The sequence below is a fragment of the Macrotis lagotis genome, chromosome 2 (assembly GCF_037893015.1).
Source record: "Macrotis lagotis isolate mMagLag1 chromosome 2, bilby.v1.9.chrom.fasta, whole genome shotgun sequence".
In the NCBI taxonomy this organism is placed as follows: Eukaryota; Metazoa; Chordata; class Mammalia; order Peramelemorphia; family Peramelidae; genus Macrotis; species Macrotis lagotis.
In genome coordinates this window covers 78,148,646-78,176,480 of record NC_133659.1, presented here as the reverse complement: position 1 = coordinate 78,176,480, position 27,835 = coordinate 78,148,646, and the positions used below count along the sequence as shown (strand labels likewise).

The 27,835-nt window shown below is 38.3% G+C and overlaps 1 protein-coding gene across 1 annotated transcript in view; it reads right to left on the bottom strand.

Annotated features, from left to right (window-relative positions):
* Positions 1-23,764, bottom strand: part of LAMC2 (laminin subunit gamma 2) — a 74,344-nt gene extending 50,580 nt beyond the window's left edge. The window contains exon 1 of the mRNA XM_074222202.1: positions 23,606-23,764. Within this exon, the coding sequence (XP_074078303.1) occupies positions 23,606-23,684 (79 nt within the window). The 5' untranslated portion in view covers positions 23,685-23,764. The remainder of the gene's footprint in view (positions 1-23,605) is intronic.
* Between the last annotated feature and the right edge of the window lie 4,071 nt (positions 23,765-27,835).

Sequence of the window (27,835 nt, the reverse complement as noted above, 5' to 3'; positions counted from 1 at the left end):
TGTCTTCTCATTCAGCTTCAGTATTTGACCTTCCAGTGAATGCTTGAATGAATTTCTTTAATTATCAATTGATTTGATCTCCTTGTTGTCCAAGGGACTCTCAGAAGTCTTCTCCAACAGAACAATTGGAACATTTATTCTGTGGTTTTTTTAGTCCAATTCTCATAGCCATACATTGCCACTGGAAAAACCATACCTTTGATGGCAAGGTGATGTCTTTGTTTTTCAATATGCTGCAGAGATGGGCCATAGTTTTTTTTTTTTTCCTATGGAGCAAGCAACTATTAATTTCATGGCTGCAGATGTTTGAGCCCAAGAATATAATTCTAATACAGCTCACATTTCTTCTTCCAATTTCTCTTCCAATCAACTATAGTCCTATAAATTCTAGCTCAAAATCTTTTGGCTCCATTTCCTTTCTACCTTCACATAGCTACCACCCTAGTCCAAGCCCTCATTACCTCTCACCTGAAATATTTCAACAGCCTCCTAATTGGTCTCCCTGCTTTCAGTCTGTCCTCCCTCCAATCCATTCTCCACACAGCTGCCAAACCAATATTCCTAAAACATGATCTAATCATAACACTCCCCCCCACACACTTAAAAATCATTAGTGTCTTCTTACTGACATAGCCAGGTGTCACTGTAAAGAGAGTCAAAGACCTGAGTTCAAACCCCAACTCAGACATTTATTGACTGTGTGATTCTGCACAAGTCACTTAACCTCTATCTGCTTCAACATCCTCATCTATACAGTGAAGTTAATAATTGTGCCTACCTTGCATAGATATTGTATAGATCATATGAGATACTTATAAAGTATTTGATGGAACAGTAGTCATTTATTAAAGGCTTTCTTCTTTCCTAACACCTCTACCAAACTCAAGATCCTCACCTGGCATTTGAAAATCTCCATAATACAGTTAATCTATCTCTATTCTATTTATATTGTATTTATTAATATGCATATATATATATTATATTAGCCCCTCACTACATCATCTAACTCCAAGTTTCACACAGACCCCTAGGTTTGAAAATGCCCTCCTTCCTCACCCCCACTTCTTCACCTATGTGAGCCGTTTTCTAAACTCTAAAATTTCCCCCATACTCACAATTAGTTTTCTCTGTCTCTTGAAATGACTTTCTAAATATTTTATATATTTTTTTCATCTATGTATGTGTTGTTTCCCCCAGGAATCATTCAGCAAAACAATAAGCAATTATTAAGTTGTGTCCCACATTGGGCTAAGTGCTAGTAATACAAAGCAAGGATAGATCTGGCTCTCAAGGAGTGCACAATCTAATAGGGAGACAACTGTATATAGGCAAGACTAAGAATCAGTAGAGTGGAAGTTCCTCAAAGGAAGGGCCTTTTTTCCTTTTTCTTCTTTGTATCCTCCAAACATAGCAGTGACCTGCTCATAGGGTTCAACAAATAAAAATTATTTCAATGGATCTTACAATTAAGAGAAATGTCCATAGCAATTTTCCATTCTCAGGATAACTTAGGTCAGAGGAGCTCTAATAGAGAAGATAGTATTATTTTAGTAGACATACAAAAAAAAAACAAACCTCTCAACCATTGCCCCATCTTCAAATTTTATAGCTTTGATCTCAATCTCTCCTTTTAATACCAGGATATCAATACCCTATGTTCTATTATCTTAATAAATATTCTCATTCCTTTGTTTAAATGTCTCTCACGTTTACCACCACCCCCCTTTTTTTAGGTTTTTGCAAGGCAAATGGGGTTAAGTGACTTGCCCAAGGCTACACAGCTAGGTAATTATTAAGTGTCTGAGACCAGATTTGAACCCAGGTACTCCTGACTCCAAGGTCAGTGCTTTATCCACTGAGCCACCTAGCTGCCCCACGTTTACCCCTTCTTAACATTTCCTGCTATTTCCTTCTTTTGCTGAACCTTTATTACCCTGGTCCAATTAAAAACAAAACAAAACAGTGCAATGACATACTCTCTGCTATTCTTGAATCTTTTGATCTCTTGTACTATCACACCTTGCTAAACCCCAACCCCAGATTACACCTTCTGCATGCCTTTTGCATTCCTCCTCAGATTCTGCTTAATAAAATTATAGGAAATTTTAAAGTTCTGTTGGCTGGGCACACTGTAAATTTATGCTATCCAAATTCAACTAGGTCCACTGTTGACTTCCAGACTTTCCAATGAAGAGAAAGGGATCCATATGAGAAATGTTTTGAATGTATAAATGATACAATTTGGCAATGGATCGGATACAAAGGGTGAGTGACAATAAGGAGTTAAGAATGATAGTGAGCTTTCAAGCCTGGGTGACTAGGATCAATAGTAATAGAGAAGTTTGAAAGAGAGAAGGGTTTGGGAGGAAAGATAATGAGTTCTGTTTTTGTTGAGTGGGGCAGCTAGGTGGTAGTTAGTGGATATGACACAGGTGAAGAATCAGCAAAATAGAGATCAGATCTACAGAAGGAGAACAAGGAAAGAGTTGTGTCATTAAAAATTTAGTGAGGAGAAGGAAAGAGCAATCAACAGCATCAAATAAAGCTTAAAAGAAAAGAAGGATGAGGCAAGGGAGAAGTGATGCTTGATCTGTCAATTAGGAGATTATTCTTAACTTGGGAGAGAGCAATTTAAGTTGAGGGATAAATTCAGAAGTCAGACTGTGGATGATTTAGAAAAGAATAAAAGAAGAGGAAGCAGAGAGCATCTGAGTGCATCTGACTTTCTCAAAATTAAAAAAAATGCTAAGGAGAGGAGAGATATAAGATGATGACTAGTGGTTAATAACCCCTATGATTAAGTTTTTTTTTCATTTTTAAAGAAAGGGGTAGACATGGGCATATTCATAGGCAGCAGAGAAGAAATCAGTAGTTAAGAAGAGATTGAAGATAAGAGAGCAGGTGAGAACAATCTTAAAAAAACAGGAGGGGATGGGATCAAGCATACATGTTGAGAATGTTGGCCTTGGCAAAGAAAAAGTATAGATGAGATTAGATACCATACAGGAATAGATAGTAGGGAAAGATATCGGTGATGATGGAGAGGGGAGAAGAGGAAGCTTATATTAAATAATGTGTGTGTGTGTGTGTGTGTGTGTGTGTGACAGAGATGAGGTCCTTAGTGGAAAGGGTAGGAACCAGGGGCTATCAAGGGAGGTTTGGGGATATATAAAAAGGTTTGCAACAGTTCCTATGGAGACTGAAATAGGGAACAAATCAGGAAGTAGAATTATTTCCTTTTCTCAATGATGGCCTGAGTCAGATTTGAAACAATCTGCCCTGTCTTGACACAGTCTTTAATCCCCAAAGCAGTTATTGTTGTTGCTATTGTCATCATCATCATCTATAAAAATTAATTATTCCTTTACTAACATTCTTTATTCCCACTCTACTCCCCTCGATCTTATTGGTATCTTCCTCCAAAAATTACACTGTACATATTTTGAATATACTTAGATATCTATGTGTTTGTGGATTTTTTCCAATAGAATGTAAGCTCCTTGAGGTCAGGGACTTTTTCATTTTTGTCTTTATACCCACAGTAAACCATAGGTACTTAACAAATGCTTATGAATTGATATAATGTAGGAATGTGGAGAATTCCATTCTGAATAATGCCCATAAGCATAGACAAATAATCTGTGTGATGGGGAAGCTAGGTGGTACAGTGGATAGAGCACCGACTCTGGAGTCAGGAGGACCTAAGTTCAAATCTGACTTCAGATGCTTAATAATTACCTAGCTGTATGGCCTTGGGCAAGTCACTTAACCCCATTGCTTTGCAAAAACTAAAAAAGAAAAGAAGAGAAAAATCTGTGTGTTGAATAGAAAAAAGTTAAATGAATAGAGGTAATATGGTTAAAATTATATTTCTTATATATTTTTTAGGTGTTGACTGATTTAATAAAAGTGGAATAGGTTAACAGATCAAGAACGGTGCATTTTTTCCATATGCATTCTCTTCCCATATCAAGGGAAGTTTTAGTCTCTGAGTGGAAACTTGGCTGCTACCAAACTGGCTCTGGGAAGAGCACAGCAAACACCTGTATATACAGGAATCACCTGGAAGTTTGGGGCCTCCCTTGAAATTTCCCCAGCTCAAAGTTCAATACACAAAGTTTTCATTGTCTCAGAATGGAGAACATTCAGGGGGAGAGTTCTCTTTCCCACAGGCTTATGTTAGGATTGGGGTGAAAGAGGGAGCAAGAGGAAAATTGACGTTTTCCAACAGAGACTTCTAAGGGGATTTGGTAAAGAGGTTAGGCAGATGCTTCCAGCAGCTATAATCAAGGTTGTTGAGAGAGAAGAGTGAGGACCCATCCATCTGTGAGGCTGGAGCCGGGACAACATGTTCTGCTGGGGGAAGGGAAGCTGTAAGATAAGTTTGTATTTATCTGGCAGGCTTGGCAGGTAGGGTACTTGGCCAGTTTGCAGGACTATCTCAGATGTTTGGAATTCACATGTCATGTTAGAACCTGACAAGGTGTGTGTGTGTGCCGGCTAAAGATTACACAGATCACTTGCTTAGTGCACCACCACCTTCTTAAGTTAATATAAGAGAAGCAGCCACGTCATGCTGTGGTTTGCCTGTAATCTTTCTGAAAAATGAATTGAAACATGAAATCATCCAAAGGGATAAAAATCATTTCTCCTTATTTAGAAGGGAAATGGACTGCCTAAGCTCCCTAAAACAATCCTTGGTCTTCCCACACCTATCGGAGATGCAGAAAGTGCCTCTCTTCTCTTCCGTTTTGACTCTCAAGTCATGGTTGGAGTCATCTCATGACAGGTAGATACTTTTTAGTCTTCCTCGACCTTCTCCCTTTCAGTTTTCTTTTGTTTTTTTCCTTTCCCTTGACTTTTTTAGGCATCAAGAGGCATAACAGATGGTACAATGAGGTAGAAGAGCAATTTGTCCTAATGATTATAGATATTTATCTCTTCTTAACCATCTGGAATTTTCCAGTGCTAAATCCTTTTGGAAGGGAATTTTCTCCTTTCTTTGATTAAGCAACTTTTCCAGCTACCTAAATGTTCTGAAAAACAGAGGCAGAAAGTTTTCTAATTTAACTTAATCTTTAGTTTTAAAAATCAGAGGTATAAGCTTAGTGCAACTTGACCTGAAATGGTGAAAATTCTACTAACTCCAGAGTGAGAGGACTCTTGCCCAACATTTCTCATCTAGGTGACCTTGAACTTCCCCAACCCTTGGCTGTCTCAGCTGTAAAACAAGAGTACTAGATAGCCTGAAATCCCTTCCAGCTCTACATAGATGATCCATTTAAACAACTTAAATCAACTTCATTAAAAACTTTATTGAAAAATGTTTTCCCTTCTACATTTTTTTCAGAGTCAGAATTATGGGTGGGGGAGCTTCCTCTGGATGTTGGCTGCCAAACTATCAGGAAAATTCTAGAATGGGAATTCTATTTTACTAATCAAAGAAACCAACCTAGTTTAGCTGTCTAATCCCAGATGAAATTCTGTGTAGCAGAAAATGGGAAATATTCTCTTTTTAGCTCTAAGCCGACTGAAGTCATTGAGAGAGGACAAAATATAGTACCTTCATTTTTAATCTTGTTACTGTTGAAAGAGAAAGTCTAATTTTAAGTTAGCTTTTCCCTAGCAAGTTCTTATATTTCTCATATCTATCTATATCCACATACATAGATTTCCATATCTATCTATATACATTATATTTAAGATATATATATATATATGTCTACATATTTATATGTATACTTATACTGTATAAGGAAACTATGTTCAGGGGTAGCTCCTGCCCTGAGAGAGTGGAGTTTGTCTTCATTATAATAGTCTCCTCCTCCTCCTCCCTTCTCCCATCAGCCCCAGTCAAAGGGAATGGGAGACAAGCAAGGAGGAAATCTCTTAGTGTTGGGGGTGGAAGTGGAAAGAGAGGAATAAAGGAAGGAAATAAATATTTATAAAGCACCTACTATGGGTGAGGAACTTTGTTTTATAAATATTATCTCACTTGATCTGCACAACAATTTGTAGGTCTAAGTGCTATTAAGTTAAGTTACTTGCCCAGCTAATAAGTATCTGAAGATGATTGAATTCTCAGTTCTACCTGTCTTCAGGTTCAACACTATACACTATTACACCTGGATATTTAGACAATGGCCAATACAGGGAAGTGAGATAAAGAAACATCGATATTTACCTTACACTTTGTATCCCTGAATCATAGAACTTCAGAATGAGAACAGGCTTCAGACACCATTATTACCTAACCAAGAACTTTTCCAGAAGTGGCCTTTCAACATATAATTGAATATCTATAATGAGAGGAAGTCCCTCAATTAACTAATATAAAGAAAAAAGTCTATTTTGTCTTTAATGTGTCTAACAAAATATGTTCTAAAATACTTAAAAAATAATTTTTTTTACCACTATAAGGCACATATCTTCCTAATTTCCCTATTGTACCTCTATCTTCAAAATCACCCAGGCTCACAACATAAATGGCTTAATCAACTCCTCACTCTCAATTCTTATATTTCATCAGTCAAAGCTTGCCAATTTTATCTTCATAACATTTCTCTCCTCTCTTCTGACACTGTCATCCCTAGTACAAGCCTTTAATACCTCATGACTATTGCAATTGCTTGCTGGCTGGTCTGCCTGTCACAAGTCTCTCCCTACTCTATCCAGCTTTGGTCCAGCTGCCAAACTGATTTTCCTAAAGCACAAGTCTATCATGAACATAGATCTTCCTCCTAATCAATGAATTTCACTTGTTCCTTATAACATCCATAATCAAATATAAAATCCTATGACTTCAAAGGGCAATAAAACTGTGCATACCCTTTGATCCAGCAATACCACTACTAAATCTATCCCAAAGAGATCATAAAAAGGAAGAAAAGACCCATATATATATATAAAAATATTCATAGCTTTTTTTCATGGTATCAAAGAAATGGAAATTGAGGGGATGCCCATCAATTGGGGAACGGTTGAACAAATTGTGGTATATAAATGCAATGGAATACTATTGTTCTACAAGGATTCAAGGAGGGGCAGCTAGGTGATGCAATGGTTAGAGCACCACCCCTAGAGTCAGGATGACCTGGGTTCAAATCCAGCCTTAGATACTTAATAATTACCTAGCTGTATGACCTTGGGCAAGTCACTTAACCCCATTGCCTTAAATAAATAAATACAAATTTTAAAACAAAGGAATCATGAGGGATGGGACTTCAGAAAAGTCTAAAAAGACTTACATGAACTGATGCTGAGTGAAGTGAGCATTATACACACTAATAGCAACATTGGGTGATGATCAGCTATGATGGATTTGTTCATTTTAGCAGTACAATAATCAAAGACAATTCAAAAAGACATATGATAGAAAATAACATCCATATCCTGAGAAGGAACTGTGGAGTTTAAATGTAGAACAAAGCATACTATCTTCAATTTATAAAAGTTGTCTCACATATTATGTTTTTTCCCATTTTGGTTTGATTCACATCATGATTAATATGGATCTATGTTTAGCATGGTTATACATGTATAATCCATATTAGATTGCTTTCTGTCAAGGAGAGGGAGAAGGGAGGAAGGGAGAAAAATGTGAAACTCAAAACCTTGCAAAAAAAGTGATTGTTGAAAATATCATTGCATGTAATTGGAAAAATAAATAAATAAATAATATTTTTTAAAATCCTGGCTGGGACAAGCTAGGTGGCACAGTAGATAGAGCACCGACCCTGGAGTCCGAAGGGCCTGAGTTCAAATACAGCCTCAGATAGTTAATAATTACCTACCTTAACCTTAACCCCATTGCCTTGCAAAACAGAAATAAAAAAATCCTATGCTTTTAAAGCAGTTTATAACCTAGACCCTTTCTAATTTTGTAGTTTTCTTATAACTTATGTTCCACTTTGTATCTCTCTTTCATTTTCTGAAACAAGATACTCCAGAGATTTTTCAGTCACTATCCCCCATGCCTAGAACATTCTCCCTTGTCCTCTCTGCCTTCTGAAACCCTACAAATCAAAAATCAAACCTTCTAGAGGAAGCTTTTTCCCCACACTTCTCAATTCTAGGACCTTCGTTCTATCAGTTATCTCCAATTTATCCCATATATAACTTAATTGCATATAATTGTCTGTATGTAGTCTCTTCCACTTAGACTGAAGTCTTTGACAGCAATTAATCAATAAATATTTATCAGTCAACTCACCCTGGACAGCTAAACAGTCCAGTGTATAGAGAGCCAAACCTGAAATCAGAAAAACTCATCTCCCCCGAGTTCAAATTTGGCCTTAGACACTTACTAGCTGTGTGAAGCTAGTTTACCTAACAGTTTGCCTCAATTCCTCATCTGAGGATGAGTTGCAGAAGGAAATGACATTTCATTTCAGTATCATCATCATCAACAACAATAACAATGGCACTGTGCTAAGTACTGGATTTACAAAAAGAGGTTAAAAAAGTCTCTGCCCTCAAAGAGTTTATAATATATGACATCTAATCTATGACATAATAAATATTTGTTGACTGACTGTACACACACACACACACAAACACACAAACACACACACAGGCTCTTCTGACTACAGAAACAGACTTTGATTTCCTATGGAATTTCCACACAATGGGGAAAATGAGTAGCTAAATAAACAAAACATTCATTCAACACAAAGCATTCAAGGAGTAGATACAACAAAGGATGAAATTTATAGATGGCAGTTGGAATTCTTTAGTTCCCTTGGAAGAAAGGGAATAAGTTTTTTGTTCATTTGTTTCATATGTGGTATCCAACTTTTCATAACCCCAGCTGGTGTTTTCTTGGCAAAGATCCTGGAATGATTTTCCATTTCCTTCTCCAATTTATTTTATAGATGAGGAAAATGAGACCAACAGAGATAAATGACTTGCCTGGTTATTTTCCCCACCTCTCTAGTCTTCCTACACTTTACATTCCCCTACATACTCTGTAATCCAAGGACTCCTTTCTATTTTTCCTATATGAGCCTTCATGGCCCAACTCTGCCTTTTCTCTGACCTGCAGTATCTCCTTGCCTGAAATTCTCTCTCTCCTCATCTCTATCTTCTGACTTCATTTAAGTCTAAACTATCTTAGAATATCTGGTGAGATTTGAATTTAGGAAGTTGAGTCTTCCTGACTCCAGGCTCAGGATTCTATTCACTCTGTGCCACCTACCTGTCCTAAGAAGAAGTTTACAAGGGGAAATTTAGGTATCATAACATTTTTAAATTCAAAAAATATTAATTTTTTATAAATTGGAAGAGTCAGAATTCCATATCATTTGGAAGTAACAAATGATACACATTAGATTAAGGTGTGAGAATCTGTTAAAGAAAAGCACAAATAGGGGCAGCTAGATGGCACAGTGGATAGAGCACCGGCCCTGGAGTCAGGAGTACCTGAGTTCAAATCTGATCTCAGAGACTTAAAAATTACCTGTGTGGTGGCCTTGGGCAAGCCACTTAACCCCATTGCCTTGTAAAAAAAAAACTATGGGGGTGGCTAGGTGTCGAAGTGGATAATGCACTGGCCCTGGAGTCAGGAGTACCTGGGTTCAAATCCTGTCTCAGACACTTAATAATTACCTAGCTGTGTGGCCTTGGGCAAGCCACTTAACCCCATTTGCCTTGCAAAAAAAAAAAAAACTAAAAAAAAAAAAAGAAAAGCACAAAGAGGAAAGAGATTTTATTTTTACTTTAACTTCATTTCAGTGTTTTTATGTTTCAAGAAGGAAATTTTTACAAAAATAGATTAAATCAGAATATATTCACAAATGTGCTTTTTAAAAACCTAAGAAACAATTTATCCCTTCTCTAATTATTTTTGACATTTTACCAACTACACAAACATTTCTCCTTAAGCATTTTCTAACTTTTTAGTAGCATGCATATAAATATATATATATATCTGTCAAGGATGATGATGGTTTTTGCTTTGAAAGTAGGCAGATCGTGAATAGTGAATTAGGTTTTTACTGTCACTAATAAGTTTGCAAATATGCAGGTTGTGATGGCTTAAAATATGTGTTGGGGAAGGAGTGGGTGGTATGAGGTTTATAAGGATTATGGGAGACAGGATGATTCTACTCTAGACTTTTCTCCTCCCTCTCATCTGTACCCTGTCCCTTTACTGGGATCTCCTATATCTGTATTCTTCCATCATGGAAATATTTGACTCAAGTAGGTCTCTGGTCAGTTCCTAACACCTCCCTGCCATGAGCCCCCAGAGGTAAGAAACCAATCAGGAACCTGTGATCAAGATAGCAAAGTGGATAGAGATCTAGCTTAGAGTCACAATGTCTCTCAGACTCAGTTTCTACATCTGTAAAAATGAGGGTTGCAACTGATGGCTTCTAAGGCTCCTCTCAACTCTAAATCTATGATCCATTGATCACTCTGTAACCTCAGGTCATCAGTCTTGTTATGTAAAGGGTACAACTCAAGTATCCACAAAATAGCAAATGAAGAATGAGATCTTGCCATAATTGAAATGTGCAAAGGCTGCAGCCTTTCACAAGATCCTCAATCACTTTCTTCCTTCTCCTGTGACCTAAAGATCATCACACCTGAGGCTGGGCAATCACTCCTATAGCAAACAAAGGACCTGTTGTATCCCCTTTACTCCAGTGGCTGTAAACCAACGGGATACTAAATACTTAGATATCACTTCCCCTTCTGCCTCCTTTCTAATCCCACTCCCACATGTTCAGGTGTCTCCTGTTAGAGTTTATGCTTTCCTTTAATTAACAAATTAAATGTGAATTAAAATGCATCAGTTATCAAGGTCTACTGCTTTTAGCATTATTGGTTGGGGACAGCCGCTGTTGAGAAGGCTCGAAGTCTCTCAGGCTGCTGCAGGAGACTGAACCATGCATTGGTGGACCAGTTCTTCAGACAAAGCAAGGGTTATCACAAGTCAAGGCAACAAGTCAACAAGCAATAAGCACCTACTCTGTGCTAAGTTGGGAAGTGGATAGAGAACCAGGCACCAGATATACAGTTGCTGTGTGACCCTGGGCAAGTTACTTAACTCTGTTTGCCTCAGTTTCCTCATCTGTAAAATGAGTTGGAGAAGGAAAAGGAAAACAACTCCATTGTCTTTGTCAAGAAATAGGGTCACAAAGAGTGGCTGAAACAATTCAACAAATGTGCCAGAAATTAGACTAAGTTCTTTGCTAAGCAAAAACCAGTCCCTGCTCTCAAGGAGTTTGCAGACTGATGAGTGCAAACAACTATACACAAACAAGTTAGATAAATTGAAGATTAGTTCAGAGGGAAGACACTAAGATGGAGGAGGACTGGGAAAAGTTTCTTGCAAAAGATGGAAATTTAGCTCAGACTTGAAGGAAGCCAGGAGGTAGAGATGAGAAGAGAGAGAATTTCAGGCAAGGGACATTGCAGGTCATAGAAAAGGCAGAGCTGAGCCATGAAAGCTCATATGGGAAAAATAGCAAGGAGTCACTGGATCATAGAGTATGTAGAGGATGTAAAGTGAAGGAAGACCAGAGAGGTGGGGAAATGGGGCACATTAGGAAGAGCTTTTAAAACCAAATAGAAGATTTTATATTTGCTCCTGGCCAAAGACTGAGATCTATTGGAATTTATTGAGTAGAGAGTGACCTGGTAAGTTCATTCAAATGTCTATAGATATTTTCACTTGTAGTATAATGAACATGTAACAAAAGAATTTAGGAGTTACATTAAATATAAACCAGGTAGCTACCTGAAAGATATGGTTGTTTACAGTATTGTTTCTAGGCAATGCACCAGGAAGCTAAACAAGTGTTCTGAAGATCATTGATTTAGGCCACATCTATAAATAGATACAATCAGGGCTTTTAAAAATGGCATTTAATATCTCTGACTAGAAAGTGGAGATAAACAAGTGGAATACACCTTAGTTACACAGACCTACTTCTGCTATGATGCATTACTCCCGGTCCTGCTTCTGGTCAGACCTACATTTGAAGAGTATGTCTCTTTGGTTGGTCAGATTAACTTCACTGACTCAAGTGATGGTGGAAACATTTAAGTTGCTACCACTTATCACTATCTGGCCAGGTCTGACTGACTCTGAAGTGGTATCTTCAAAAGTTGAGACTCTGTCTGGATCAGAAACAGAAATGAGAGTGACTTGAAACAGTAGCAGATATATTTAAAATTTACCTTCTGGGGAACTGAGACTGGTACATCAAATGTGAACTGGCTAGGGACAGGAAAGATCCCAGGACACTTTAAACACAGCTCTGATCATATCAAAAGAAAATAAAAATCAACTCCTAAGTATGGTATGACAAAGCCCTGTATGAACTGGTCCCAGTTTACCAGTGAAATCTAGAAAAAAAAAGTGTTGGTTTTGGAGTTAAAAGTCTTGGGTAAAAATCCAAGCTTTACTACTTAATAGAAAGATCAGAATTTAAGAATATCAGCAAAATTTTGTGTTGACACGCTTGGTCCTTTTAGTAGTAAATTAATTAAATTAGTGTTAGATTAAAATTGTTGTGTATTTACTTAACTGAATCTCATCAGTAGGAGGAACAATTTCATTTTTGTCATTGTTTTTGCTGAGCTTAGTACAATGTCTTCTTTGTATATAGTAAGTCCTTAATAAATGTTTATTGAAAGGACTATCATCCTCCTATTAGACTAGATACTTCTTGAAGATAATGCACTGACACGGAAATTATATATATGAGCAATTGAGGGACAGTGATATATATATCACTGTCCCTCAATTGCTCATTATGGTCTGAGTCATCTGATCTATTTTAGGGTTGGTTATTTCTTTGCTACAAACATGAACAAATAAAGGAGGAGACATAATCATTTGTGGTCATTCTCTAGTCAACATCCTTCATCACCAAGCAGGTTTCATGTTTGATATTAATCCTTTATGGGGTTTTTTTTTTGCAAGGCAAACATAGTTAAGTAGCTTGCCCAAGGCCACACAGCTAAGTAATTAGTAAGTATCTGAGGCTGGATTTGAACCCAGGTACTCCTGACTCCAGGGCCGGTGCTTTATCCACTGCGCCACCTAACTGCCCTTAATCCTTTATGTTTTGAGATCTTTTAAAGCACTATTTTTGGTGGGGGAAGAGGGAATCATCCTTTAGAAGAAAGTCACTGTTAATTCTACAGAAGCATCTAAATAACTGGAACTTTGATGCTTGAGCTTTAAATAATTTCAATTTTCTTTAGTGGATCTGCATCTTGCGGAAAAACTTGAAAATGGATTAAAATAAAATTTTACATAAACACTAGGAATAAGCAGAGAAGATGTTATTATTGTAGGATTCTCCCCTTGGCTCCGACTCAAAGGAGGTGTTGCCAGAATTCTTGCTCCAAAACTTCTAGAATACCATTCCACCATTCAACCTTTCCTCTTAAAGATTTTTATGCCATCTGTCATGGAAGCTCTACTCAACCAATCAGTCAATAAGCATATATTAAGCTGCAACAAAGTGCCAGGAATCTGCTAGGTTCTGGGGAATACAAAGACAAAATGAAATAATCCTTACCCTCAAGGAGCTTACATTCTATGTTCTAACCAACTGATCTTAAACACCCTAAGTGCTCATAAATATTTTCTGAATGATGTTATTTTTAAACTGAGACAATATGACAGAAATCCTAGATAAGAATTTGTGAGTTCTGAGTTCCAGTCCAGTCTTGCTACTAACTAGCATAATTCTGTTCAACTCAGAAATTTTTCCCTGACCCAGTTGCTCAATTTGTAAAATGAGAATAATTTAAATCATGTGTATACCCAGCATATGTTCCAAAAATAGATAAAGTAAGGCATGGAAAATTATTGGGGGAAAAGTTCTCACATATATTTAACTAATGATTTTGAAAATTTCATCTATTTAAAACACCATAGAGAAAATTTTCAACTATATGCAATGAAAACTAGATATCCAGCTATCATAATTCAGAGAGGGTTGGACTTGACATTAGAAAGATATGAGTTTGTCATCCAACCTTTTTGGAGAGAAATTAAAGAGCAACAAAAATGTGTATACCCTTTGATCCAGCAATACCACTACTGGGTCTATACCCTGAAGAGATGATGAAAAAGGGTAAAAACATCACTTGTACAAATATATTCATAGCAGCCCTGTTTGTGGTGGCAAAGAACTGGAAATCCAGTAAATATTTGTCCTTCAATTGGGGAATGGCTTAGCAAACTATGGTATGTGTATGTCATGGAACACTATTATTCTATTAGAAACCAGGAGGGATGGGATTTCAGGGAAGCCTGGAGGGATTTGCATGAACTGATGCTGAGTGAGATGAGCAGAATCTTTAACACTGTTAACAGCAACATGGGGGCAATGATCAACCTTGATGAACTTGCTCATTCCATAAGTGCAACAATCAGGGACAATTTGGGGCTCTCTGCAATGGAGAATACCATCTGTATCCAGACAAACAACTATTACCTTTAATTTAGAAAAAAACTGATATCTTATTGTCTGATCTTGCTATCTCTTTTTTTTTTAGATTTTTCAAGGCAATGGGGTTAAATGACTGGCCCAAGGCCACACAGCTAGGTAATTATTAAGTGTCTGAGGTCAGATTTGAACCCAGGTACTCCTGACTCCAGGGCCAGTGCTTTATCCACTGCACCACCTAACTGCCCCTGATCTTGCTATCTCTTATACTTTATGTTTCTTCCTTAAGGATAAGATTTCTCTCTCATCACACTCAATTTGGATCAATGTATACCATGGAAACAATGTAAAGACTGACAGATTGCCTTCTGTAGGGGGGTGGAGGGAGGGAAGTAAGATCAGGGGAAAAATTGTAAAACTCAAAATAAAATCTTAAAAAAAAGAAAAAAGAAAGACATGAGTTTGAATCCTACCCCAGAAATTCCCTTTCTCTATGATCCTAGCCAAGTCAATGAATCTCTCTCAGGTTCCTCATCTGTAACATGATGATAAAAATGGGACTGATGTGAGAATCAAATGAGATAATATATGTAAAACAATTTATAAAACGAAGTGCTATTTAAATGTTAGTTGCTGTTATTTCAATAAAAATAATTACAAATGATTATATATATATACATATATATATATATAAAACTATATAACATTATTCATTGTCACAGGAATGGAAGACAGAAAAGAGGGAGGCAGAAAAATGTGGAACTCAAAATCTTACAGTCAATGTTGAAAACTATCTTTACATGTAATTGGAAAAAAAAATAAAATATTTTTAAAAATCACTACAAAGCATTTTGTGAAGGTATGGCCCAGCAAAAGAAGGCTGAGGGGGCAGCTAGGTGGTGTAGTGGATAAAGCACTGGCCTTGGAGTCAGGAGTACCTGGGTTCAAATCTGGTCTCAGACACTTAATATTTACCTAGCTGTGTGGCCTTGGGCAAGCCACTTAACCCCGTCTGCCTTGCAAAAACCTAAAAAAAAAATTCAGTCAAAAGAAGGCTGAAAGTTTTTTAATGGTCTGTCAGCACTGAAGAAATCCTGATAACACATCTCCCTGGTAAATGTCACTTATCCACAGAGAAAAGATTGCACCTTTTACAATGATTCCAGTTTGGGGGAAGGAATTGGACAGTGAAGACATAGTATCCTAACTTTGAAGCTAGAAGAAATCTTAAATATTATCTAGTTCAGTCCCTTATCTCTAAAGAAGAGGGAATCAAGGCCCAAGGAGATTAGGTGAACTTCCCAGTGTCACAACAGAACTGTGATATGAACACTCTCTCATGGATCAAAGACACTGATAGATATAGAATCATACACCCAGAGGAATGATCTAAATTTTTGACTTTGGTTGGAGCTCAACCATTCATTATGTCATCTATCTGGAGGCTATATTAGTCCACAGTAGCGTAATGAGTAAATAATCTAATATTCTTCATTCATGACTTAAAAAAGAGGATGCCAGAATCTAGGACTTGCCTATTTCCACACTACTCAGAAAGAGAGGAATCAAGTCTCGTCATTGTTTAAAAAAAAATCCTGTTTCAAAGGAGATTTTCCCACTGTTCAAAAACCATTATAAACTAAAGTGGGAGAAAAATTTCCATCTTAGCCAGCTAACTTGACTTTGATTGTCCAGACTTTACCATAAACACAGCTGTACCCAATGACAACATTCTTCCACATCTCCCTGAGCTGTTTACTTGTTAGAAGGGCTTAACTAAATCTTTGGAGCTCTCTTCTCATATCCAGCTCACATTCTAACCTCATCCTATATCTAGCTTAGATAAGATCATGTCTAATGAGAGAGACAGGAAGGCAGAGAAATGAAATGCTATCCAACTTTGGAATTCCAATCTGTTTTAGACTTTGCATTTTTTTCTAGTGGGGGGAAAACATCTTACCCTGCCCAACTCTGCTCCTCTCTCCTTGGCAGAGTCCTTCAGGGTTGGGGGGTGATCAGGAAGGGTTACAGGAGACAAAAATTTGCTGAAATTTGAAGTAAATGACCACATATTGACATCAGTATGTCTGTAAGCAGTATATCAATATATCTTAAAATGATAGGATCTCAGAAGTCATTGAATACAACCTGTACCTCAGTAGGGATCTTCTCTGCAAAACCACTATCACTCATTCTACTAAAAGTCCCCCCAGGGAATGGAACCAGTCCATTCTATTTCTAAATGATTCTAATTTTTAGTAATTTTTCCTTATAGATCAACATATCATAATATTTTATTGCTTAAAGCAACCACAATAATATTACTTTATATATGTTATCTCATTTGATCCTTACAACAACTCTGGCAGATGGGTGCTGTGATTATTCCCATCACTGAAGTTCCTTCCAGGTCAGAAGCCTGTGATTTATGACAAATGTTGAAGTCTATGGAGATGTCTAGAAATGTTTGTAAGGGATATGTCTGCTGTCTCTGTTTCCTTTCTCTCCACTTCCTCCTCAGTCTTCTACAATCAAGCTTCCAATTCTACCACACACTGAAACTTTCTGAAAGTTCTCTGATTACACACTTCATTGCCAAATTTAGTTGCCTTTTCTTCATTTTTATCCTTCTGGATCTCTCCTTGAAATTTAAACATCCCCTCTCTATACCCTTTGGTTTCCACACCACCATAGTCTATGTATTCTTCTCAAGCATTATTTCCATTGGTTCAGGCAAAAACTGTTAAGTCCTTGTCCTCAAAAAGCTTCTATTCTATTCTGTCTCTATCTCTTTCTCTTTTTCCTCCCATTCCCTAGTCATATTAGTCTCTAGAAGTCACTCCTCAATTCTGCTCTTCTCTCTAACCATCATCTCTGTGCTGATATCTTCTGACTCTATCTTCCTAAAGGTTTTTTGATGGTCACAATACTGACAATTTACCAACAAAAAGCAAGTGAACAAACTTTAATCCATTAGGCACACCTCTGCTCAGTTATCTGCTTAAGAATTCTTCTGAAAATGACTAATATCTCTGATAACCATTGTTTATGGCACATATTAAATGGTTGTGGGATTATTTCATATGCTGTTTAATCTAGGGCTACAATAAATGACTTTTGGATTATTCATTAACCATAGATTAATTTGATGAACATTTACTGAGTATCTGTTATGCACTAAACACTGGGGATACACACAGAAAAATTAGATATTTCCTATCCTCAAAGAACTTCTCTTCTATTGGAGAGGGATGGAGGAATATGACCATATATGGGTAAATACAATACACACACACACACACACACACACACAATTAATTTGGGGGGAGTAGGAGGGAGTAAGTTTGATGATCAAGATAGACTTTGTGAAAGAAGTAGCACTTGAAATGGACCTTGAAGGTTGCTAGGGATTCTTGGAGGTAGAGGTGAGGCGGGAGTGTGTCAGGCTGAGATGGAGCCAGGCAGCTAGGTGGCACAGTGGATAGACCATCAGCCCTGGAATCAGGAGGACCTGAGTTCAAATGTGATCTCAGACACATAATAATTGCCTAGCTGTATGACCCTGGGCAAGTCACTTGACCCCATTGCTTTGTTATAACTAAAAAAAAAAACTAAAAAAACTAAAAAAAACTAGACTGAGATGGAACATTGCTTCTGTGGAAGAGCAAGAGGTCAGTTTGGATAGAACATAGGAAATATAAGAGGCCCATGAAAGTACACTAGATCCAGACTCTAAGGGTACGTTAAATACCAAACAGAGAAGTGTTTATTGTGTCCTGGATGGGGGTGAACCTTTCTAAACAAGGGCGTGTCATGGAACTCTCTGCTTTATGAAGATCACTTTGGCAGCTCTTCAGAGGATGGATAGGAAACAGTGCTAGACCAGACAACAGGTCAGGTGCTGGGTTGGTGACCTAGTGAGTGAGTAGGGAGAAAGGGACACATGTGAAAGAGGGAAGAGAGAATTTTCTGACTATGAGAATTCTTCATTACTTAAAATTGAAAAGAGAAACTGTCATATTTTCTTCTCTGGGAATCATTTAAAATACACACAATGTTGAAAGTTTGGGATGGAAACATGTTTGGTATATAAAGTGCTCCTTACAGTGTAATGTATATGGTAGCTATTAATTGGAAAGAACAAACAGAGAGTATGAAGGATGATACTATATACCTCCAAAGAAAAAACTGATATATAGAAGTATTTATAGTATGATTTTATAAATTTGTGTATATATGTGTGTGTGTGTGCATTTGTGTTTAATTGTAGCCTTCTATAGGGAAGGGTGGAGAGGGAGGGAGAGAAAAAAGAAGAGAACAAAAAACCTAGAAGGAAGCACAAAAAAAGAATAGCTTTGAAAACAATGTGTAATATTTATTATAAAGTGTTTTTTTTAAAGTGGATAATCTGAAATGGAAAATCATAATTATATATTGAATCCTGTATGTTGTGCTATATACATGGAAATATTCTTTTTTATCTTTCGTATTTAAGTTAAAAAATGAACAGTTTTTTTTAAAAAATAAGTAGACAGACTGCTAGTACTCAAGACAAATTTGAATGGCATACCTTCACTTTTAATCAATTAATAATCAAATATTTACTGTTGATAATAATATTGATGAGGTCAGATGACTTGCCCTGAGTTATATGGCTAATAAGTGCCTGAGTAACATTAGAACTCAGATCTTCCTGACTTTCAGTTCAGCACTCTGTTCACTGTTTGCATTCAAAGAGTTTACCTTCTACTTTGAGAAGCAAATGTATGCATGTAAATTCACTCATTTCTAACCCAGGCATTCAAAAGAACAGAGGTGCCTCAAACATCTAGATAATCCTTGGAAGTCTCATTCTAGGTCAAAGGAACAAATCTGTTTTTTCAAGGGTCATTGGCTCACAAGTTGATGATGGGCAGGGTATCAGCAAAGTCAAAGATATAAATTAAAGTTAAATTAAAAAAATTTTTGAGTGTTAATATAGCCAATAATCACTTAAGTGTCTACTCATGCCAGGTACTTTGCTAAACACTAGGCATACAAGGGGAAGGCAAAACCAGCCCCTGTCAAAAGGATCTCAGGCTCCAATAGAAGAGACAACATGAAATAACTATTATATAATATAACATTTAAAAAGTTTGAGAGATGGAATATCTGAGTAATTAATCATTTTATTAATGATGCTAGCATATTATTAACCAAAACACAGTTATTTGGTCATCTATCTCCTATACCAAAATAAATCTTGGAACTCACTCAACACTTAAATACCTTTGGAAGAGTAAGTTTCCTGAGGGTAAAAGGCAACTCTGATTGGTTAATAATTAATAAGAGAATGAATATTATAATGACAGGTGGACTTATTCTAATGAGGGAATGGGGGACTGACTTTGATTATGTCATTTACTTCCAAATCACCCTCAGCCTTAGGCAAACTAATGAAAGAATTTATCCCCACCCAAACCTGAGCAGAACACAAGGAGCTTCCCCACCTGGGTGGGGTCTGAACAAGCTTTGAGGAGAAAGCCAATTCAATCTCATAATCAGCAGTCTTTCTGACACTGACTTGACCCAGTAGAGAATAAGGTTTTAGAGATAGATAAATCCTGTTGTCTCCCCAGTCTACAACCAGTTATTTAATAATCATTTCTTTCAGTAACACAAGCTATACACACCTGATGGATTGAGTTGATCAGTAGAAAGAAGAAACAAGAAGGGGAATAAGGAAAGGCTTCATATTGAAGTTAGGATTTTAGCTGAGACTTGAAGGAAGCCAGTCATCTCTCTAACCAAATTCTATTTCCACTGCCACTTCCTTAGCAGTTCTTGAAGCTCATACCAGTAGAGGACAAACTTTGGCAGGTAAACTGAAAAGGCTTCATGTATAGTCCCAGAAATAGACCGTACAGCATTTAAAGAGGGAAAAGTATGTTGTAGATGATACCTTCTGGACTTGGGATCTGGATAACCTGAGTTCAGATTCTGCCTCTGATACTTATTAGCTATGAACCTCTGGGCAAATTCTTTAAACTCTCCGAGTCTTGGTTGCTGCAACTGTAAAGGGTTTAATAACAATAGCACCTGTTTCACAGGGTCATTATGAGTATCAAATGAGATCATGTAGATGTGTTTTATAAGCCCAAGGACCAGTCTAGCTAAGTTTGAAAAGATTCAAAGTCAGCAGACTGGTCATTAAATGCTAACTTGTCCAAATCCACAGTCAAGTCCAACTCTTCAGGGCCCCATTTGGAGTTTTCTTGACAAAGATACTGGAATGGTTTGAGATTTCTTTCTCCATCTCTTTATTGCATATGAGAAAACTAAGGCAAACAAGGTTAAGTGACTTGTCTGAGAGCAGATCTGAAGACTGGTCTTCCTGACTCCAGGTCTGATACCACCAAGTAGCCCTTTTTAAAGCCACAATAATTCATGATAACTATCCACTAGAGCAATGGTGTCAAATTCAAATAACGGATCCCTGTGAGTGGTATAATGTTTCAGAAAACCACAAATTAACATTATCTTTTAGTGTATTTTTACTTATTTTGTTAAACATTTCCCAAATTATATTTTAATTTAGTTTAGACTCATACTGGGGAAGATTGACCCTCCCCACTCTGCAAACTACATCATTCCAAAGAATGCCCCTGCCAATAAAATTAGAGATATTAGTCCAATCGCACAAGCAAATGGCCCATTCAGGATGATACCACAAAGATAGGATAAGGGAAGGGCAGCTTATACCTCCTGGAAGGAATTGATCATGCCTAGACAGAAGTGGGAAACTGATATTCCCAATGGAGGTCTCAAGATTTTCTAGAGACACCACCATGAAACAGGTAATAATGCTTTTTGCCATGTCTTATCTTTTCCCCCTTCTTACTAGACCCCAAGGTATAGATAGTAAAAGAAATGAGGTGAACCCAGGCTTCAGTTCTTTTTCCATTTTCTACATTAGGTCCCAAAATGGAAATGCATTTGATGAAAGTCCATCAAATTTTGACAATCTACAAAGTAACTAGTTCTGACCTGTTGGAAGAAGAAAAGATACTGGGTTTGGAATCAGAAGGACATGATTCAGATCTAGCCTCTACCACTTATTATGCCAATGTCAACAGGGCAGTTCTTTGTACCTCAGTTTCTTCTTTGTGCAATAAAAGCCTTGCACTTAGCCTCTAAGATCCTTCTAAATTTACAATCCCATATCACTTCCTTTGGCAATTACTATTCTATTGATTATCTGCAACCTATACCACTAGCTCACAGCAAGTGCAATCCCTTCATTTTACAGGTGAGAGAACTGAAACCCAGAGATTAAGCAACTTGTCCAGGGTCACAAAAGCAGTAATCTCTTACTTTTACCAATAAAAACACACAAGGAACAATGTAGCAAAGAGGACAAAAATATAAAAACACAAAGGGAATGATAGAGCAAAGTGGACAAAAATTATATACATACAACTATCAAATCCATGTATTTGAACTTGAGGTGAAAATAATTTTCACTTCCATCAGCTACTTTTGGTGGAGAAATAATTAAATATTTTGGAAGGTCTGATCCTCTGCCATTAACTAACTATATTACTTTGGACAAGTCACTAACTTGCTGCAATATTTTAAACAAGTCACTAACAAGCTGTATTACTTTGGACAAGTCATTATTTGTATTCCTTTGGAAAAGTCACTTGACTCTCTTGTTCCTCAGTTGTTCAAATGTCAAATGAAGGGATGGAACCATTGTTTTGAACAAGTGACTATTATTTTGGACAAGTCATTAGTGGCACTCCTTTGGAAAAGTTACTTGACTCTCTAGTTCATCGGTTGTTCAACTGTCAAATGAAGGGACTGAACCAGATAATCATCAAGTTCTATGAGTCCTGGCACTTTACAGATGTTCTTACCTTATTCTAACCTCAAGAGAAATAGCACACCTTCCTAATGACCCACTATACCTCTCCAATACAGTCATTTTTAGCCTTCCAAAGTTGACCCTATACTAAAATACATGGAGGTAGCCTGGAGTGCTAGGCTTTTGTCGTCTATATCAGATACTTAACTTTTATATGTTCTTCCAGATTGAGTATTTTGAAACCATGAAAAATGCTACCCAGCACCCATTCATATTCTGGATAAGGGGGTCTCAAGTCAGGAAGATATGAGTTCAAATCCAGCCCCAGATGCTACCTGTGTGACCTTGGCCAAATCACTTAACCATTGCCTGACTCAGTTTTCTTATCTGTAAAATGAAGATAACAGTCTACCTTCTAGTTGCTGCAAGGAGCAAGTGAGATCATTGTAAAGCACTCAGTCCACTGTCTAAATGTTAGGTATTATGATAAAAAGCTTTGCAATCAGCATTGCTATAGCATTTTAAAGTTGTCCAATCTTTTTCCACACAAAAACTGGTGTTTGGCAGTTCCCACCATCATGATCTCTGTTTTCCCAGATGAGGAAACTAAGTCTCAGAGAGGTTTAATTACTCACCTGACCTCATAGGGCTGAGACTTAAAGCACAAATATACAATGTCACGTGAGCCTGTGTAATGATGTCTTCAATTAGCAACAGGTCAACATCCTCGCTGACAATAAAAACACCGTTATGTGTTGTCATCACTGACACCAGCACAGTATGAGTTTCTAGGCGGGTGTGAAAGTCCTTTGAAAAACAGAAAGCTGCCATGCGAGTATAAGATACTATATCTTTACTATTCTAAAGTCCAATTTTCTGCCCCCAAACAAAGCATTTAAATTCCAGAAAGGCTCTTGAGCAGGTTTTTTTTTTTAACTTAATCTTTTCAGGGTTCACACCCACCGAAAATATTCCCATCAAAATCCTTTCAAAAAAATCCATAATGAAAGGGATTTAAATACCAGCAAGTTACTGATTAAGCTGGGGACCCTGGACCCCAGGGAGCTTATGAAAACTCAAGAGAAGTTTCCCTTGGCTGCAAGGATTGGATTCCCATTTTTAAATCACAGCTGAGTGGGCCACTTTCTCCCTCCTTCCAAGTCGAACGGCAGGGAAATCCCTGAGGAGGGAAGGAAGAGGTCTGCCCCCCCCCCCCCCAAGCGTCCTGGGAGAGTTGGGATCTCTGAGGGTGCACCTGAATTGGGGAGCAAAGAAGAAATGCCCCCCCTTCCCTCCCGCCCGCAGTTTCGATCCCACTGAAGCTTTACCTGCCCTCCTAACTCACCGTCCTTCCTGGAGGTGCCCAGGACTCCAGTGGGCAAGAGGAAAGAGAAGCAGACGCAGCTGAGCCACAGCGGAGCCATCCCGAGGGAGGAGGGAGAGAGGGAGGCCGCCCCTGGCCCAAGGAGGCCTCCTGGGCTCAGCAGGGCCAGCGGGGAGGCCAAGGCCGGACGCGGGGGCTGCGGGGCTGCGGGCTGGAGCCTCTCGGCCAAGTGCGCCCAAGCTTCTGCTGTGTCTTCCTTTTCCCCGATCAGGTGGTTATATGGACTCCTCTACCTGACTCAGTCCTGACAGGAAGAGAGAGCGTGTTTCATAATGTGACTCACCTGGTGAATAAGGAGGCCCAGCCCTCGGGAGGCAGCCAAACACACAGGCATCTCTGAAGCCCTCAGCCCCGCCGCCTCGCGTCTCCTCAAGCCACAGAGGGCAGACACCGGACAGGGCTCAGGGAGGAGAAGGAAGAAGAGGCTGCGGTCCTGGGGGATCCCGGTTGGGCACCCCCCCACACACACACACACATAGAAACAGATATATATGTATGGACATGTATAGCTAGAGAAGCATTTCTAGCCAATCGGTTTCCTTTGTAATTCCATAATTCTATGATTTGTTTTATGCGCACTGGGCTCAATTATTTAAAAAAGTTAAGGTCCCCCTAGTCTAAAGAACTCTCTCCTCCAAACTACAAAAAAAAAACAAAACTAAACTAAACTAAATCCCCCTCAGTGGATTGATGGGAAAATACACAGAGACAGCCCAGGAGGAAAAGGAATGCGATGTGGAATCAGAGAGGCCCTCGGACCTCTTGAGATCATCGGAACTGGTCTCCGGCACAAAACTCAAGAACTCTCCTCACCTTTGCTCAGTTCAGTTTTGGGGTCTTGTCCTGAGTGAGGAGCGGGAGAAAAGGATCTCTCCACGTTGGAGTCTGAGACAAGGACAGAGAAAGAGAAAGAGAGAGAGAGGACAGAGCCAGAGACAGAGAGACAAAGACAGAGAGGCAGACACAGACACAAAGACACAGAGAGAGTCCATCCTGCCAGTACTTTGGAGGTTCAAGGGTATTGAAATGTGAGCCAAAGAGTTCCCATTTGGTAATCCCAGATAAGATTATAATAGGTATTATTCAACTGGGTCCATGAACTGGTAAATATACCCACAGATACACACACATATATATATATGTATAGGCATGTATAGATAGGTATTTCAATATGATCATTTTCCTTTGTAATTCTATGTATTTTATTTTGTGTACTTTAAAGAGTATTCTAAGTGTCATCAAACTACCAAAGGGGCTCAATTATTCAAAAAAGGTTAAGAACCCCTCTTCTAAAGAACTCCTTCCCCCAAACTACAAAATACAAAAACCAAAAAAAAAAAAAAAAAACCAGAACTAAATCCCCCCTCTGTGGATTGATGGGAAAATACATGGAGACAACCCAGGAGGAAAAGGAATTGGATGTGAAATCAGAGAACCTGATGTGGCTTTAGCATTTTGTCTCAAGATCCCCATTAGACTGTAAGCTTCTTGAGAGTAGGGACGGGCCTCTAGTCTTTTTTGTTTTATTTTGTTTTGTTTTGCTTTGCTTTTCTCTGTATCTCCAGTGTCTAGGCCAGTGTTTGGCAACCAGTAGGTGTTCATTAAATGCTTGCTGACTTCACTCAGGGTTTCCTGCTTGCCTCTTGGATGATCTGGGTAAATCATCTAAACTTTCTGGGTCTCAATTTGATCATCTGTAAAATGAAAGGGTTCTGCTAAAAAAAACCAAACCTCTTATGTCCCTTCCAGCTCCAAAGCTCATGATCCTATCACCCCCTTTACCTCCATTCATATTGCTTCCATCATTTCACTTTTGTAGGGTTTGACTTCTTCATCTAAACAATAAAGGGTTCAGTCCTCACTTCTTTTGTAAATGCTGATTGATACAAAGTGATTAAATAGAACTAGTAGTACTATCCTCTGGCGCTCAACAGTGTGCGGGCATCATCCACTGGTGGGCGCTCAATTAGTGGGGACTCAAGTCAATATTCTATGGTTCCAACATTCTATGACATTCTATAGGATTGATGATAATAATGATGTTTTTTCTTAGGCCAAAATAGTACTTTGAGAATATCAAAGCTGTTGATCCCATCTCTTCATTAGTAGGGCATAGTGGGGGGAGGGGATCACTGGCCTGGAAATCATGAAATCTGAATTGGAGTCCCAGTTCACTTATTGATTTATTTAGGCAAGTCAGTGTGACCTTAAGCCAGTTACTTTTCTGTCTGGAGTCTCAGTTTCCTCAATTATACAATGAGGGCTTAGTATGTACTATGTTTGGGTTCAAGAAAATCAGTGACTTTTATTAAATTAGGGCAGGACAATAGGTAATGTTAAAAAAAAAAAAGCCAAACAAACCCCAAACCTTGGGATTTTTAGTGGCCTGCAAACTCAACATGAGTCAGTAGTATGACAGGGCAGCCAAAAATGCCAACTTAGTTTCAGGTTACATCCTAAGATTATGTCCAGGAGAGCTGATGATCTTGCATTTTGTATTAATTTAACTACACCTAAAATACTGTATTCAATTCTGGCCACCATATTTTAGGAAGGAGATTTACAGCTGGAGCAAGTCCAAAGAGGACAAAAGGAGGAAACAATGTCACAGGAGGATCATTTGAAGGAGAAGGGAAGAGAATCCTGGAGCAGGCAGGGTAGGGAATGATAATGGTCTTCAGGCATTTGAAGGGATACCTCTATGAAAGAAAGACTAGATCTGTCTTGCTTGACTTCAGAAGGCAGATTTTGGCTCCAGAAAGGAAATACTTCCTCCTAATTAAAACTATCCTGAAGTGAAATGGGCCAGTGTAAAGGGCAATGGGTTCCCCTTCCCTGGATACCTTGCAGAGGGAAGATGATCAATCCTTAGGAATGTAGTAAAAAAAAGTTCTTTGGTCTGGTCAAGCTCTGGGGTCCCTTTCAACTCTGAGATTCTGTAAAGCAAATCTCTCAGGTCCTCTTTGCTTTTAAAATTCCATGACTCTTAAGATAGTATGGACACATTTCTCCCTCAAGTCTTCAGAACAACTGCCCCAAACCCTCAGGTGTGGGGTGGGTCAATCTTGCTGCTACAGTGACTGGTGAATGGGTAGCAACACTCCTGCTGTCTTTCTCCTTTTAAAACTTGAAAACCAAGCTTCATCAAGGGAAGTACATACTCCCTACCCTCACAATTTTTCTCTTGCTCCCAGAATTAAAATAAACAAATGAAAACTTTCTTTTCTAGTAGTGTAGTAGACAGAGAACTAGACTTGGAGTCAGGAAGACCTGAGTTCAAATTTGATTCAGAAACTTAACTGCTGTGTGACCTTGGATCAGTCATTTAACCTTTGTTTAATCAACTGCAAAGTGAGGATATTAGTAGCTCCTACCTCCCAGGATTAAATGAACAGCCTAGCATTGATGCCCCAAGGAGCATGGATGACCTTCTGGACCTGTTCCAGCAGATGCTAAGAAGTGAATTTATTTAGTAGTTATGCTGCATCTGGACATGAAGTTGATGAGAAATATTCTAAGTTTTTCACCTATCCCCCTCACAGATTATGATGGTGTAGGAGAAAGTGTGTCCTCAAGGTATTGGGGGTAGAGGGGAGATATTTGTAGATTCATTCACATTATATCCTCCAAAAAATATTCTTTTGTAATGCTAATTGATACACAGTGACTAAATAGAACTAGGGTGTTATCCACTGGTGCTCAATCAGTGGGGGCTCAAGCCAATAACATTATAGGAAAAAAATACCTTAAAAACCTTCAAAGTAGGGGCGGCTAGGTGGCGTAGCGGATAAAGCACCGGCTTTGGAGTCAGGAGTACCTGGGTTCAAATCTGGTCTCGGACACTTAATAATTACCTAGCTGTGTGGCCTTGGGCAAGCCACTTAACCCCGTTTGCCTTGCAAAAACCTAAAAAAAAAAAACCCACCTTCAAAGTACTACTGACTCCAAAGCCAGAATAGCCAATCATCCTTGTAATCTTCTCAACCTGGACTATCCCTTTATTAGACCCCATCTCCTATTGGTGAGCTCCTCCTGGGCCTTCCATTTTGTAGAGGGGTCCAAGTCAGCCTGGATTACCTTTCCAACACTTTCAGAATTCTGGATTTATAGATTAATTTCTCCAACCTTCTTTTCAACTCCTTTTTATGATGTTTTCCCCTTTTAGAATGTAATCTTCCTAAAGTCAAGGAC